Here is a 16450-nt window from a genome sequence, read left to right on the forward strand (position 1 = left end):
GCAGAAACTGCATGTTCTTGTAGCCCACCTGTGTCAGTTCCCATTTCCCTGGGACTCCTCTTGCCCCTGAGCAATGAAAGACTGTTTAAGGTTGTATCCTGGATACTCCTTTGGGCTCCTGAGTTCTCCTGGACCACAGAATTTCTCTCCAGAAATGGTTTAGTGTCTCTACCAAGACAGTAGTATTACCCTGCTTGTAAGAGGGACCTAACAGATTGTCTCAAAGTTGTAGCTGGACAAAACACATGTGTTGGCGGGGGCGGTGCTGGGGATTTTAATAGACTAGGGGCGGAGGCTAGTTAAAGCCTTTTTCAAGTTACCACTTTCTGAAAAGGACTTTATGAACCCCATAGCAGTAAACAAATCAAGTCTCCAGAGCAAGACTCATGTTATAGATGAGGAAACTGAGGCCCAAAGAGGAACTGAGACTTGCTCCAGGTCACTTGGCTAAAGACAGACAGGCAGATGTCCCCTGGATCAGAATCTTACCCTCTGGAGCAGCCAGTCCTGGTGGCAGCTGTGGTGAAGAATCTTGGAATGCTAATCCTGAGGTCTAGGTTTGAAGCCCATTGATAGCGTTTCCCTTTCATGAACTAGGAGGATTCCATTTGAAGAGTTAATGAGATGACGGATGTAAAACACCAAGTACATGATAATGTGTTCTCTAAAAACGGCAGCTTCTTTCTTTCCTTCTCTGAGTCTTAGTTTCCCCTTCTGTACCATCTAAACCTGGTCGTGCTCCCTGCACCTCCCAGCCAGCCTCTCCTGAGACTCAGGTCCCAAGGTGCCATCCCGGCCGCCAGGTGGGGACCTAAGGCCGGCACTGAAAACGAGATGCCGCGCATGCGCACTCACGGGCCGCGCACCGCCTTCCCACGCCCTGCGTACGTCACTTCCGGCGTGAGAGGCCGGGCCGGCCGGGCAGGGAGTGCGGGTCGGTTCTGTGCGCGCTGCCAGACGAGGCTCTCGCCGCCGATTGACCCGCCCTCCGCCCCGTAGCCGGGCCGGTGAGTGCCCCCGAGCCCATGTGTCCCGGGGGCCGGGGAGGGGGACTCCTCAGAGGGAGGGATAACCGGAAGTGGAGCACCCGAGTAGAGAGCGAGAGACCCCAGGAAATGGGGGCACCTGGGGAAGGGGTGACAACCGGAAGTGGGGGGCCTCTGAAGGTTGTCGATGGAACGTGGGGTCTCTGGGGCTCCAGGAACGAAGGATTCCTGACCTCTTCCTGGGGTGGGGTGGGGAGGAAAGTGATGTTCTCCCGGTGAGGAAGAGGTCCGCCTTCACCCTAACGAATGGTGTTTGCACCCATCCATGCCCACCCATCAGTTCATTTCATCACTGAGTGGGTCCTTTTCTTTGCTTTATACTGCCCAGGCCCTGGAGGTTAAACAGGAAGCTCCAGGTGCAGTGTAGAGCTCAATGTCGGGCTAGACACATCCTTGCTCTGCCTCACTGGGTGTGTACCCTTGGGCACTTAGTCTGACCTCATTCCTTAATACTTACAGAGCACCGTCATGGGCCAGGCATTGGGGATAGCAGTGTTTGTGGCAGGCAAGTTGTCTGCCCTCATGGAATTTACATTCTAGTGGGCAGTTTCCACCTTTGTAAAATAGGAACAGTATTAGTGCTGTCACCAAATATTGTGAAGATTAAACAAGAGATGGATGTAAAGTGCTTATTATGGTCCTTGATACATGGTAAAACATTCAAGTACATGTTATCTTTTTTCATTATTCCACTATGAGTTAAAATTTATAAAGCAAAGAATTATGTTGTTTATTGTTGTGTGCCCAGTACCTGTAAACAGTGCCTGACACATATGCCTGGTGATCAGTAATTATTTGATAAATGAATAGATGGGTGAAACTGACTCAGGAATTTCAGGTAAACACGCACATGACACTCAACTACAATTTCTAAAAGAGAAATAGGATCCCAGTGCTGTAGAAAACTGGAGGGAATCACCCTGGGGAGGTCAAGGAATGCTTCACAGAGGAGGTGACATTGAAGTTAGGCCTGGAAGGTGATGAGTTGTCTGGTTGGGAACAAATAAGGCGAGGAAATTTCAGGCCGAGGTATCAGAAATGCAGGAAGTGTTTAAGAATGGTGGGTTATTAGTTTGTTTGGGCTGGTATTTAATGTGCACTGAGAGGGGGAAAGGTAGGAGAGAGGCTGGAGAGGGACACTACAGTCTGTCTCCTGGCTGAGCCCTGGACTGGGGTTACAGGCATCTGTTGGCAACTCCCAGGAAAACAGCCCAGGGTGTGTCCTGTGAACCATGATTGTTGATCTCTTCTTCACTCAGCCTATCTCTGCCAAGAGATTAAACTCATTCAACAAATGTTTATGGAACACAGATTATGTATCTGACACCCTGTTAAGTGCTGAGTTTAAGGTGATGAACAAGGCAGATGTGGGTGTTGCGCACAAATCACCTACAGGCAGTTACAGCAGTGTGAGAGAAATGCTCTGCTGAAGAACTGCGGGGGGCGAGGAGGGTCCCTAGCCTGGCCTGGAGTCAGAGACACCTTCCGGCTTCAAGCACCATCATCCCTCACCTGGATTATTGCAATAGCCTCTAAGTGGTCCCTTTGCTTCTGTCCTCATCCCCTTCCAGTCCATTCTCAAGACAACCCAGTGATCCTTTTAAAATATGAATCCAGTCTGGTTATTCTACTCACAACCCTCCATGGCTCCCACCAATACTGGCCTGCAGCCTGGTACCGATTGGGCCCCCGTTTCCTCTCCAAATTCATCTGCCAATATTCTCTATCTTGCTCATTTGGCTTTTGCCATACTGGCCTCCTCTGTTCCTTGAAAAAGCCAGGCATGGTCCTGCCTCAGGCTTTGCACTTTTTCTTGCCTAGAGACCTGCATGGCTTGCTCCCTCATCTCCTTCATCTCTGCTCACATGTCACTTGGATGTGGACTTCCTGACCACCCTACTTAAAACTGCAACTCCTGTCCCCAGGTACATTACAACCCCCATGCTTGCTTTATTTCTCTCCATAGCACTTAACATCTTCCAGTAGACTAGATCATTTATTTTGCTTATAGTCTTTCTCCTTAATTCTTACCTAAGCTCAGTAAAGATGGGTTTTTTTATTTGTTCACTGCTGTATCCCCCAGTGCCTGGAAGAGGGCCTGGTACCTACTAAGTGCTCAATATTTGTTGAATGAATGAGGCGGCATCTAATGGGGACTGAAGGGTAAATTGGTATTGATCAGAAGAACCGGAGGAAGAGCATGCGAGTTGGAGGAAACAGAATGTGCACAAGGCAAGAAAACCACCTTTGGGAGGAAGTGAAAGGAGCTGGGTGGCGCTAGAGGTTAGAAGGCAAGGAATAGAGTAGGCAGACCTAAGATTTAGAGGGGGTGACCTGGTCACTCTGGCTGCCGTGGCCCAGGGGGAGACTGGCTATGTGCAAAAAACCACAAGATGATCCCTGCCTTCCTTGTTGAGCTCGGAGTGGAGGAACAGTGACAGCCCATGGACAAGAGCTTGGGCTTTGGAACTGGACAGCCCTGCTGGGACCTTATTCCTGGAATATCTAAGGCAGCTGTTTTATTTTGTGGGGTTTTTTTTTTTCATTCAATAAGTGTGTTAATTCAGATCTCCCAAGAAGCAGACACTAGGATGAGATTAGACATGCATGAAACTTATTGCTGGCAACGCATCAAAGGGTGGGGAACTGGAGAAATCAGGGAGAGCTTCAAACAGTGATTTGAAGCCAGTCCCTGTGCAGGAGGCTTGGGCAGGAAGTGTTGGACTGTGCAGTTCCACAAAAGGTTTGGCCAGGCTGATAGGGTGTCCTCAAGATAAAGTTTGCCTGTTCAAGGAGTCCTGTGTTTCACTCAGTCATTGGGGCTATGCCAATTTATTCTCTCATCAACAGCAAGCATATCACATTACGTGTTTTGCACTTTTGCTAATCTGAATTTCAAAGGTGTTCCCATTTCATTAATTACGAGCAAGGTCGACACCCAGCCCTGCCCCTGTAAGCAAGGTCAGTGTGGTGGAAAGTGTGCATCCACTAGAGCTGGGGACACCTAGTTATGCTCCAACCCCACAGAAGAGCTGGCAGCTCAGTGTCATGCTGCCATGATGTCACATGTATATATAGTAAAGAATTTAACAGTACAGTAAAAAGTCTCTCTCTCTCTCCTTAAATGTTCAGTTGTCTAGTTCTGTTCCCTAGAGGGAACCATGGTTAACAATTTGCTTGTATTTCCTCCCAGAAACTTTAGGTGCATTCACAAGTATATATTTTTAAAATATAAATGCAGTTCTTTTATTCACACTGTTCTGCAACCTTTCTTTTTCCTTAACGTGTCAACTCATAAATATCTGCCTAATTCCTTTTCGTGACTGAATAGTTTTCCATTCATATGGTAATATTATTTAACCAGTCTCTAACTAGGGGATGGTCGCTAGTAAAGTGTTTCCAGTCTTTTGTCATTTTAATCAATACTTGTAAGGATCATCCTGTGTGGACGCACACGTACAAGTACATGTCCTAGAAATGGAATGCTAGACCAAAGGATATGTGGTTTGTAATCTTTTTTTTTAAATGGAGGTACTTGGGATTGAACCTGGGACCTCATGCACACTAAGCATGTGTGTTACCATTGAGCCATACACCCTCCCCCTGAAATCTTGATAGATATTGACAAACTCCCCTAAAGAGACTATGCCAATTTATTCTCTCACCAACAGCAAGCATATCACAGTACATATTTTGCATTTTGCAAATCTGAATTTCAAAGGTGTTCCCTTTTAATTATGAGTGAAGTCCACACCCAGCCCTGCCCCTGTAATCAAGGTCAGTGTGGTTGATGAGGGATGTGCACTCTACTGCCCGGGTGCCTCACAGAGATTCCCCCTTCATTCCGTCTGGGGTTGGGGCTGGGCACGTGGCTCAGATCCAGTTCATCCCTCCAGTCGACAATCACTGCTGAGGTTAGCTGGCTTGATAAAAATGTCCCTGTCCCCCTACCTCGTGCTGCGCTGGGGTTTGAAATGAGCAGTGCCAGGCTTTCTCAGCTTCGCTCTTGGGGCTTCTGTTTTTCAGTGATCCTGGAAGCTAATGTCAGAAGAAAGTGACTCTCTGCGAACCAGCCCGTCCGCGGCCTCACTCTCCGAGAATGACCTGCCGCCGCCCGCCGAGCCTGCTGGCTACGTGTGCTCGCTGACTGAGGAACTGGTCACCAAAGCCAGGGAGGAGCTGCAGGAGAAGCCGGAATGGAGACTTCGCGATGTCCAGGCCCTCCGTGACATGGTGAGGAAGGAGTACCCGAACCTGAGCACCTCTCTCGAGGACGCCTTCCTGCTGCGCTTCCTCCGAGCCCGCAAGTTCGACTACGACCGGGCCCTGCAGCTCCTCATCAACTACCACAGCTGCCGGAGAAGCTGGCCCGAGGTCTTCAGTAACCTGCGGCCCTCGGCCTTGAAAGAGGTCCTTGCTTCTGGATTCCTCACCGTGCTGCCCCACACGGACCCCCGGGGCTGCCACATCCTCTGCATCCGCCCAGGTACTGCCCTCACGGCCGCGGGGGCCCCGGGATGTGTGTGCAGTTTGCGATGGGTCTGCCCAGCATCCTCTCTCCCTGTCTGATTCCCTTTGTCCCCTCCCTGTCTTGGTCGAGGCTCTTTCAATTTCCAGAGGACAACACCTTTCCTAACCTGATGAGACAAAAGTGGGGCTTTAGTCTAAGGAGATGGGAGCACAGCACCAGAGAGCTCTCTCCGGGCCCTGGGGCCAAGACCCAGCCTCCACCGTCAGGGACTGGGACAGCCGTTCTCCCTGTCTCTGCTTCTGACTGTTGGTCGGTGTGTCTCTCTGGACCACATTTCTGCTGCCCTTGGCACATCCTCTTCATACTTCTGTCTGTAGACTGGCTTTTGCCCCCTCTATGCACATGGCTAGCTCTGGCACTCCTCAGCTCCAAGGTTTATCCGGCCACTCAGCTAAGTTCCTTCAATGCAAATTCCAGGTCTCTAGGGCTGAGAATCTGGTGGGCTAGGGAAGCTGCCCTGGTCATAGGGTACAAGCAGGGCCGCCAGGACACCCCTGACCCCTACCCTGTCACTCTTTAATGAGTAGCTGAGGTACAGATTATCAGTGAAAGGGTCTGAGCTGGGCAGATGCCTGGAAAGGTGTCTATCATGTGCCTCCTCCAATCTCTCCCTCCCTCCTTCTGCTCTGTTAAGCCATTGAGAAGATTCGCTTTAGATTGACTTCTTGATCTCAGCGCTGCATGTAGGAATCAGGACACCTGATGTTGCTTTGGCACAGTAGTTTTCAATCGGGGGCAGCTCCCCGCCCCCTCCCTGCAAAAAGCATTTAGAAATGTGTGGGAATGTGTTTTGGTTGACACAGGACTGAGCGTGCTAGCACTGAAGGCTTCTGTGCTTTGTCCCCTTCCCTTCCATGACACCAAATGCATTATAAACTCAGGAGTGTTCTCCACTCTGCCCCAAAGATTTTCCATCAGAGCAGAGCTGAGAAAAAAAAATATGAAAGTAAGATTGCTGTATTCTTCTTGCCAACTAAGCCAGGAAAATGAGAACATGCTGCTGACTCTTTTCTGCTCATGTGTACAAACACCCCTTGAAGGGACATCTAATGGGGGAGCAGAAGCCTCCGAGCACCTTCCTCTGCCTTCAGGCCCCTCGTTACCATTTCCTTTAGTCATTTACCAAACCCTCTTGGGAGACTAAACCATATTCTCTTGAGCCTTTACTGTGTACCAGGCACAGTGTTAACTGCTTTACCTGCTGTGTTTTGTGCTTTCCAAAATTAGGGGGTGTTCAATTTAAAATAAGGAATGCGGTGGAGATGTCAGGGCACCAGGAAACCTAGAAACCGGCTAACGGATGTTTCTGCGGCTCCTCTGTACTCAACTCATACGAATGTTACAAAATAGTCAGGTGTTATCACCACACTGGTTTTGCCTCTTTGCTTGCATGAGCTGTTTGCTCATGAGATGAAATTTTTCCCTGTATGTCTGTAGCAGATCTGGACCCTTCCTGACCCACTTAACTTTTCAGCAGGAAACAACACAGGTTTTTGTTCTCAGTTAGGTATTGGCCTTGCCTTTTTTTATAAGCTCTTTTGAGATATACTGAAATGTGACTGCAAAGGATGACAGCCAGTTATATAGAAGCAGGTTAAACTGGCAGTAACATTAAGCAGCAGGCTGGCTTAATTTGGGGACAGAGGTTTTTTCATAGGAATTTTGCATGTATCTCATATCCCACTGGTTGCAGTCCTGTGGAGTTTTATCTTTATAAGAAAGAGACACACAGATCTTGGGATTTTCTTGAGAATAGTGGTTAACACTCAAAAGCTGTCATTTTCACCTTTTCCCCAAAGAGAGAAAGACTCCTTGAACATATGGGGAGGATTAAAGGAGCATCCAGCCTGGAAGGGGGAATTTGCTCAAACTACAGCTTTGGAAAGCCATCTCCATCTCTGCTGTCTCTGAGTCTCAGGCTCCCAGCCTCACCACTACAAGAGGGAAGAGAGATTTTCTCTTTCCAAAGGGCCATGGTCCCAGAATTGAGTCCCCTTGGTTCTGCTTGACCTGGCTTGAATCACACACTATGGCCAGGAGGATGTAATACCCATATTGGCCAAGCCTACTTCTGGAGCCAGGAGAAAAATTACCCAACCTGCATGGCTAGCATGGGAAAAGGTGGTTCTGCAAGGAAAATCAGGGTGGTGTTATGAAGATAAGGGGACATATGATGGCAGAAGACTCAGATGTCCATTAAGCATTATTATCCCATTTTACTTATGAGGTGATGTAGCCCAGAGTGAGGAAGTAACTTGCCCAAGGTCACACAGCTCGTAAGATTCAAACCCCCAGGTGCATCTGACTTCAGAGCTCATAATTTCAACTTCCACACTCAGTTGCATTTCCATTTCAGAATGTGCTGCTGTGTTTGGACTTAAGAAAGACCAGAATTCTTTCCTTTCCATTTTTAAACAACAGTTTCAGCAAGGAGAGAAATCTTAGCCTGTCTGATTACTTGTTTGTATTCATTTCTGTAACATACTGTCCATCTCTTTTGACCTTAGACAGATGGATCCCAAACAACTATCCGATTACGGAAAACATCCGAGCCATATACCTGACGTTAGAAAAACTCATTCAGTCTGAAGAAACCCAGGTGAATGGGATTGTAATTCTTGCAGACTACAAAGGAGTGAGCTTATCAAAGGCATCTCATTTTGGCCCTTTTATAGCCAAAAAGGTGATTGGCATCCTTCAGGTATGGTCCCCATTGTCGTGTGCCTGTCCTGTGATTGTTTGGCTTCCCCATGGCCCTGACCATTTACTTTGAATTCCACATGATACACAAACCCCACTTCTCACTCCTCCCTACAACTGGGAAGATACAAAAGCATTATGGGAAGAAATTTAAAAGTCTGGTTCCTCACTCATTCTCACCAGGATCTCCAGTAGTTTCTGGGCAAGATCTGCTTTAGGGCAAGAGACCAAAAAACGAGAGAAATGCTTTTTTTTTTTTTTTTTTTTTTGGTCCAGAAGGCAGAGAAATTCTCAACAAACAAAACAGAGAAAGTGTGCTTCTGCTTGAGGTGACAGAGCCTTTCCTCCTTCCTGTGGGACCTGAGCACAGCCTGTTGGGCTGTGTTGGTCAGATGCTTTCATACCTCATGTTCTGCATTTAAGAACATAAGGCACTGGGAACCGTAATTCCTTACACATCTGCAGTGTATGAGATGGTTTGCAAATGCAAATCCCTTTTTTTTTTTAAATTGAAGTATAGTTGATTTACAATTTTATATTAGTTTAAGGTGTACAGCGTAGTGATTCAGTATTTTTATAGGTTATCCTCCATTAACCGTTATTATGAAATAAGGGCTATAATTCCTTGTGCTGTACAATATATCCTTGTTGCTGCCAAGCACTCTTAGTCATTATAACCCATTCAGCCCTTTAAGGAATCCTCTGAGATAGACAAGGCAAGAATTGTTTCTCCTTGTTGGTAGAAGGGGAAACAGACCTACAGGATGTGGCCTGGCCCACATCTCCCAGCTCTGGCAGGTTGAACCCTCGTTCATCTGACCCAGCCCGAGGGGTGCTGTCCCCTCTGAGCTCTGGAGACACCATAGTTCTCCTCGTCGAATTCCACAGTATGTTTGAGCCCCTCCTGCGCACAGGCTGATTATTTAAACATTTAAACGTCACCTCTAGTCATTATCATAAATGGGAATTCTGGCTTTGAGCCAACACTCTGCCTTTCCTTATCTTCCACTCTTCTTTGGATGCTTCTGCTGAAAATTGTGCAGATTCAAGTGTCAGGGTAATGCATTTGGATCAGTGATTTTCTAGTCCTGTAAGATGATCCCAGGGAGAAAACAAATTCCAGAGTTAAGTAAGTTTGGGAAATGAGATGTAGCATGTCACTTTCTTGTGAATTTCACCACAAATATTTGCATATTGAAAGCCCTGAACGGTCCTGCAGTTAAGGAAACCTGTTTGACTATATTTACTATTTCTCAAACTTATACACCTGCCACAGAACCCTTTTTTGCATCACACGTAGTAACATCCTGAGAAATAAGCTTTGGGCAACACCAATCCAGAAGGTCTGATATTTGCTAGATCCGCCCACACAGGCTCAGACCGTTGTTTTGCTTTGTTTTGTTTTGTTTTTTGCCACAAGATGGGTACCTGTCCGCTTGTTTGCCTAATTGTTTCCTAACCCTGCTCTAGATTCCAAGAGAGACCCTTTCTCTGAGGCTTGTCTTCCTGTTTAGCCCCAACTTGGGCTGTCTTTGAGGAGACTGGGAGAATCAAACCGGACTGATGTTGGGGCCAAAAGGGAAGATTGAAATGGGGAAGGGAGGCTGTTGTAATGAACTTTGCAGATGCTCCGCGTGTTCTAACATCCTCTCCCCTTCCCCCTCAGGATGGGTTCCCCATTCGGATAAAAGCAGTGCATGTGGTGAATGAACCTCGAATATTTAAAGGCATCTTTGCCATCATAAAACCATTTCTGAAGGAGAAAATAGCAAACAGAGTAAGTGATGATCCTATCGACTTAAGATTTTTTTTTATGCTGCTTTATTTGTGACATCTATAACTTTACTGTGACGTCAATAAACTTAGTTTATTATTCTTGTCCTGGGACTACTGTTTTGGAAAGTACAGGGTTACAGATAAAAATAAATGAACAATCCTTTTTGTGAGAGGAAGATGAAATTCATGAGAATATAATATTTGACAGTGGAGAAAGGAGAGTCAGGATCGTGATCGTGAAGAGTCCCTGCTTGTAATCACTTAGACTTTTTAATATCCTGGCCTGAGCATCGTGAACCAACACTGTCTTTTTTTCATGGAAAGGGGTAGTCATGGGGCAGGTAGTTAAAAAGAGTCCTGGCAATTTCTTACTACAGCTCCTTGGGCTTTAAAAATGCTATTTAAGCCCTTCCAGCTACCTAATTTGTTGTCTTGCTGTGTAAAATGTGTGGAGTAATTCAGTTTATGAGCTATGTGAATTTTTTAGTTTAGTTCTTATTTCAGGATAGATGACACTTTAAAAGACAGCCTTCCTCTGTGACCCAGAAGAACCACTGCTCTTTTAACCTTTCCAGGACTGTGGTGAAATGTGATGCGTGCTATTTTTCTTGCTCTCCTAGGCCTGGGAACATGGTTGTGGTCACTCCAAAGCCTGGGTTTCAAAGAGGAAACACAAAAAAATCTCAAGGTTGTAAGGGAGGGATCCAGACTCTCAGTCCCTTTCCCTGAAGATTTTAACTCATCAGTTCAGGGGTGGAGCTCAAAAATCTGGGCTTTTAAAATCTCGGTATAGGTGATTCCAATGAACTGTTAACTTAGTGGACTTCCTGTCTGGGTTTGAACCCATGTTGGTTCCTGGAGCTTCTGTTTGGAACCTACTTTTACCAAAGCAGGTTTTGGACGAGGTCTTTTACATCTATGAAATGACCTTTGTGGTGGCCCATAACCTTGCTCACTTGGTCCTTCATGTGTTCATCCATCCATTCATAAATCTTAATCGATCAACCACTCTGTGCAAGTATGTTCTAAATGAACAAAACAGACCAAAATCTCTGCCCCCAAGAAGCTTACGTTTTAGAGAGAGAGACAGACGATGGATTAGGTGTGTTACTTAGGATTAGAATGTACTAAGCACTATGGAGAAAAATAAAAGGGGGCAGTGAGAGCTGGAAGAGGGGGAGGGGCTGTATTATTCAACAGGGCAGTGAGATGTGGTATCATTGAGATGTTAAAATTTGAGAAAAGATTTGAAAGAGGTGAGGGAGTGAGCTTTACAGTTATCTGGGGGACCAGCAATGCACAATCCTGAGGTGGGAGCGCACCTGGAGGAGCAGCAGTGGGGAGTGGGAGGAGCGGGAGGCAGAGCAGTAACGGGGCCAGATTGTGTGGGCATCGAATGGACTCTGGCTTTTAGTCTGCGTGAGATGGGAGCACTGGAAGGCTGTACATATTAGAGGAGTGACGTGATCTCAGATTGAAAAGAGCTTACATTGTGGTGGGACAAGGGTGTGAGCACAGAGACAAGGTAGGAGGCTGTTGGGGAAATCTAGGTAAGAAGTGATGGTGGCGTGGTACCACTAGGGTGGCAGGGAACTGGTAGAATTCTGGATATATTTTGAAGGACTAGGCAACAGGATATGGGGTATAAGGAAAAGAGGATGAGGATCCTCATGCGTTTTCAGGAACTGGAAGGCTAGAGTTGCCATCAGCCATTCCTTTATTCATTCAACATATACTTGTTTGAGCACCTACCATGAAGGTTACTGAGTTACTGATTAACCTGAGGGCACGTGTGCTTTCCTTTCATTCCCTTTAGTTTTTCCTACATGGGTCTGACCTGAACTCTCTGCACACAAACCTTCCAAGAAACATTCTCCCCAAGGAGTACGGGGGCACAGCTGGAGAGCTGGACATCACTGCTTGGAACGCGGTCCTGCTGGCCTCGGAAGAGGACTTTGTGAGAGAGTTCTGCCAGCCTGTCCCTGCCTGCGACAGCATCCTAGGCCAGGCCCTGCTGCCCGAGGGGCTGACCTCAGATGCGCCGTGTGATGACTCCATGCGGGCTGTGAAATCACAGCTGTACTCCTGCTATTAGCCAGTCCCCTGTGAATGTCACCGTCTTTAAAACCTTCCCTTCTTTCTCTGGAGAGGCACACGGGGAGTTTGAGGTGCCATGGATTGTCTTGCTCCTTGTAATTAAACTTCAGCGTGGAGGAAAAGCCTATAGAGCTCTAAGGTGAGCTGTGAGTGAGCCCGTGGTTACTTGAATTACTCTATGGAAGAGATGGAGAAGGTCTCCTAGTGATTCTAGACATTTGGATTCCCAGTGTGCAACCACCATTCATCTGGAAGCCGTATCTGGTTCTTACACATCTCAAGGCAAGAAAAATCAGGACCAAAGTTGTTTTGGTCCCACGTTGCAGGAGAAAATCACCAGGCTGGTCCATCAGCACACTCCTGTGAAAGAGTTTGGCTGAGCCTGCAAGGTGGCCACACATGAGACCACGGGCGTTTGTGTCTTTCACGTGAGCCCTAACTATGGATCTTGGTTGCTCATTAAGAAACTTGAAGTTGGTGGTCCAGGCCTCGGTTGCCATCATTGGGTCTGGAAAGCACCTTCACTGAATCATGCTAGCATCCAGACAGAAGCAGCACTCCCAGATCAAATTCGGGAGCCAGGGACTCCAAGCCTTTCTGGGATTCATCGGCTGAATCTTGCAATAGAAACTTAAGTTTACCCAAACCCATACAGCCTTAGTCCTGGTTCTCAATAGAATCATACATGATCCTAGATGTCCGTGATTTTACTCAACCTGAAACACTGGATGCTAGGCCTGTGTAGCTAAAAGAATTCTAGCTTAAGAATTAAGAGGCCTAGGCCCCCGCCTCAGATGTGTGACTGTGGACAAGACATCAGCCTCCGTGGGCCTCAGCTTTCTCATCTGTGAAGTGAGGCTGGATGAAGTGATGCCTACAGCCCTTCTGGTTACTCTCCAGATTCTGGGATTTGGCTTAGTTATTTACTGAATATTAGACATCGGTTTTCTGCCCAGAAAGATGACTCTCCAGATGATTCCAGTGTTTGGATCCTGTTTTTTATGGTACACATGGGCCTTTCCAAGAGGGATGTATCACTTTCGGGCCCTGCCTTTAGAGAAACTAGTATGTATATTCGTGGGACTCAGCAATACCCACTTTCTTTTCATCGTGAGGGTTAAACTTGATAGAGATGGCCTTGATGAGGGCAAGCGAGATGCCCAGCATCTTGTATGAATTCCATCCATCCCTCAGGCTCTGGCACTATATTTTAAACTTGGTAATGGTGAATGATTAAATTACTCGGGATTCTTAAATTTTGGCCTCTGGGAATGAACACAAGGGTATATTATTCTGGGGACCCCCACCCCACCCCCACCCCTGGCCCAAACCTGCTTGAGTTTCTCTCTCTGGTGTCCAGCTAGACTGCATGTTAGTTCTGCATTTCAGCACTTTAGACCCCTCCCGTCAAGAATTTAGCCTCAGCCCAAGCACCAAATTAGGTGGTTCACCTGTTGGCTTTTGACCTATTTCCTTTCATACTCATTCCATGCAAATTGTGACGTTAAAAAGTGACGGGTAAAGCGAGTTGTGTATGTACCTTCTCCGTCCATTTGTTAGACCAGAAGGCAAGGTAGATGGCTCAGTTAGGACTGGAGCAGTCCTCTGAAATTCAAAGGTCAGTCAGTTGTTAATAAGCTGTTCATCTCTCTTAGCACTTTTTTAAATGTCTGGAGAAGTTGTTGGTGGAAATTACTGTACCTCATTAGTGCCAATTCTAGGGAAAACTTTTCACCATAGATACTAGCCCTGGGTGCTCTAGGGACCTGGCTGAGTTGCAAGTGTCAAAATGCACACCCCTGGCTGTCTCTGGTCCCATCTGACAATGATAGTGTGACCAGCATTTTGCTGAAGGTCTAAACAGGACAAGTGGGATGGCTATAGTAGAGGGTGCTGAATCCAACCAAAGAGGACAGAGAGGTTAAAAAACAAAACAAAACAGAGAGACAAATCATTCAGCCCCACCAAGTTTCCAAGGTTTAAACTGCATTGCCTTCCTGGCCAACTGCCTTTATCTCTGTGTCTTAACACAGGGATGGACAAGCTCACGTAGAGAAATTTCTCAAACACCAGGATGTTGCCCATTTTCCAAGCTTTTCTGGTTGGACCAAGGAGCTATTTCATTCAGTTTCTGAGAGGAGTTAGAGCAAGGGTTGTCTGCCTTCGGGAGTTGCTGTTTTATTTTGGCTCCAGAGAGATCAAATGGTTTTGGCACCTCAGGAGGTTTCAAACAGGCTGTGAAACAAGGACCTCCCTGGGTAGAAAACATGGCAGTCCCCGCATGGCTTCACCAGGCATAGTTCAGACAGTTGCCCCTGCGGGTGGGGCAGTGACCATGGGAGCACCCCAGGAGCTTCGCTCAGTAGGGACACAGTGACAGAGTTAAGTGAACCCCAGGAGAATTGTTTTCCTTCAGGGAAAAGTCCTGACCCATTTCACAAACAGCTGAAAATTAACTTTTCCCTAAATTCAGGGTAGTGTGGTGTAGATGAGGGAAACAGTAGTAAACCAGGGGACCTGAGTTCCAGCTTTACTTTGCCATGTGGCCTCAGATCAGCCATTAACACCCCGAATCATCATGTGATAAAGGGGAACTACACTCTGAGCCCTGAACTCTCGGTTCCTATCATCAAAGGCTTTGTTCTTTTCCCCCTCAATCTGGGTTACTCTTTAGGAAATTTAGGTCTGAATGAATTGATAGCTGAAGCTTCCAAATGAATCTGTAAGCTTAAATAAAGGCGAGGATGTCCCTCTTCTACTCAGAATTCTGGAAAATTATGCTTCTTCCTGGAATCCTATCCTACCTTCAAGAGCAGAGGCTGGAAGAAATCTACAGAAATAGCCAGGAGTGCCACCTTGGCTTCCCAAGTTGTCTTGGCAAAGGTGGCTCGAGCACCCTCACACTTCATCCCACTTTCACAAGGAGCTACCTGTCCTTAAAAGGTGGACTGACACTTCGGTTCACAAGATACTACCTTTTGCCAGAAATAGAGTCAGGGTAATAAAAGATGTTTTCCCTGAATTCCTATGAGCTACTTAGCCTTTCAGAATTCTCGCTGGGTGCGCAGTTGCTTTAAACGCCATCGGATTCTGATCATTCATAGGGTTGCTTTTTCATTTGGGTAGGAAAAGTTATAGGACTGTTGTGGCATTATTGTAATACCTCGTTTTAAGGTTTTCCTTTGAAACCTCTTCTTTCCTTTAGGAAGTAAGATGTTCAGTAAGCTAATGACGTAAGTGTGGCTGGCCTGTGGCATGAGAGGTGTGGAGATACCAAACACGAACATATCGACTGCAGGAAGGTTGTCAGTTCTGGTCACACCTTTCAGTATTGGGATCTGTGAATTTTGTAAATCTCAAGATTTTGCGTTCTGCTTGCCTGACTCGGAAATGGTTTGCTTGAACTACAAGTAATAAACATCATCAGAGTCAGATATTCTTCCTTTATAGAGCTTGCTTGGTGGGAAGGCCCGGCGGCTTTGTGGATGGAGATGCTGGTGACCTTTTTACTCTGCTGATTAGCTGCTCTTCCTTTCATCTCACTGGGTGCCACGTTGTCGGGCAGTTAAGAGGCTGCCACTGGAATTCTTGTGGATATCGGCTTCTTTGGCATATCAAGTGGAACCTGCTACAAGTGAAATACTTGAAACTCCTCTGAGGCCAAGAGCCTCTGACATCACTCTGAAGGGGTGAGAGCTGGACTAACTAGCTGACCAGACTGGGCCGCCATTTCGGCCACTGGTTGCATTCCTCGCTTCAAACTGAAATTTCAGTTTGGCTTCAAGTATAGGGACACATGGTGATGGATTCATCTACTTCAGTGTTTGTTTTGACTAAAAGTTTATTTTTCTAGTGTATTTTCTAAGTCAAAATGGTGGAAACATGTAATTTTAGTATGCATGACTGGGTCTTAAATAATAAAAATCTCTGTCAGGTTGAGTGTGTGTGGAGTTCTTTTGTGACAATGGCGGTTTGGATAGAGGTTCTGAGGATTTAAGATTCACGGACACAATAGCCTGGGCAGAGCCTCTTGTCTGGTGAGGCAGGAGGTGCTGTGGGAGGACAGCGCATTGGTGGGCTGAATGCCTCTGAAGACCGTGGGCAGGGAGAAGACAGCCATGTGAAGAGAGGAGGTGGAGCTAGATGCACACAGTGACAGAGGTGACATGAGAACTTATTGCCCAAGGCCCAGATGTACCTCGCGGACCGGCCAGGAATCCTGATGGCTGATGATTCCTGACAGCTTGTATGGGCTGAGCATCCGTGGTGTTAGATGCTTCACATACATAATCTCATTTAA

General features: G+C 46.8%; 1 protein-coding gene across 4 annotated transcripts; it reads left to right on the forward strand.

Moving 5' to 3' along the window:
• The first annotated feature begins 888 nt into the window (after positions 1-888).
• Positions 889-16089, forward strand: TTPAL (alpha tocopherol transfer protein like). 4 transcript variants are annotated; one of them, XM_006193506.3, is made up of 5 exons: positions 889-1007; positions 5073-5532; positions 8085-8278; positions 9944-10054; positions 11870-16089. In XM_006193506.3, the coding sequence occupies exons 2-5, from the start codon at positions 5088-5090 to the stop codon at positions 12146-12148; spliced, it is 1029 nt and encodes a 342-aa protein (XP_006193568.1). In that variant the 5' UTR covers positions 889-1007; positions 5073-5087; the 3' UTR covers positions 12149-16089. The 4 variants fall into 4 exon arrangements, with proteins under 4 accessions (XP_006193568.1, XP_032317107.1, XP_032317106.1 ...); XM_032461216.1 differs by having other exon boundaries at positions 8085-8176; XM_032461215.1 differs by lacking the exon at positions 889-1007 and adding an exon at positions 1119-3278.
• The last annotated feature ends 361 nt before the right edge of the window (positions 16090-16450 follow it).

Source organism: Camelus ferus, chromosome 19, assembly GCF_009834535.1.
Source record: "Camelus ferus isolate YT-003-E chromosome 19, BCGSAC_Cfer_1.0, whole genome shotgun sequence".
Taxonomy (NCBI): Eukaryota; Metazoa; Chordata; class Mammalia; order Artiodactyla; family Camelidae; genus Camelus; species Camelus ferus.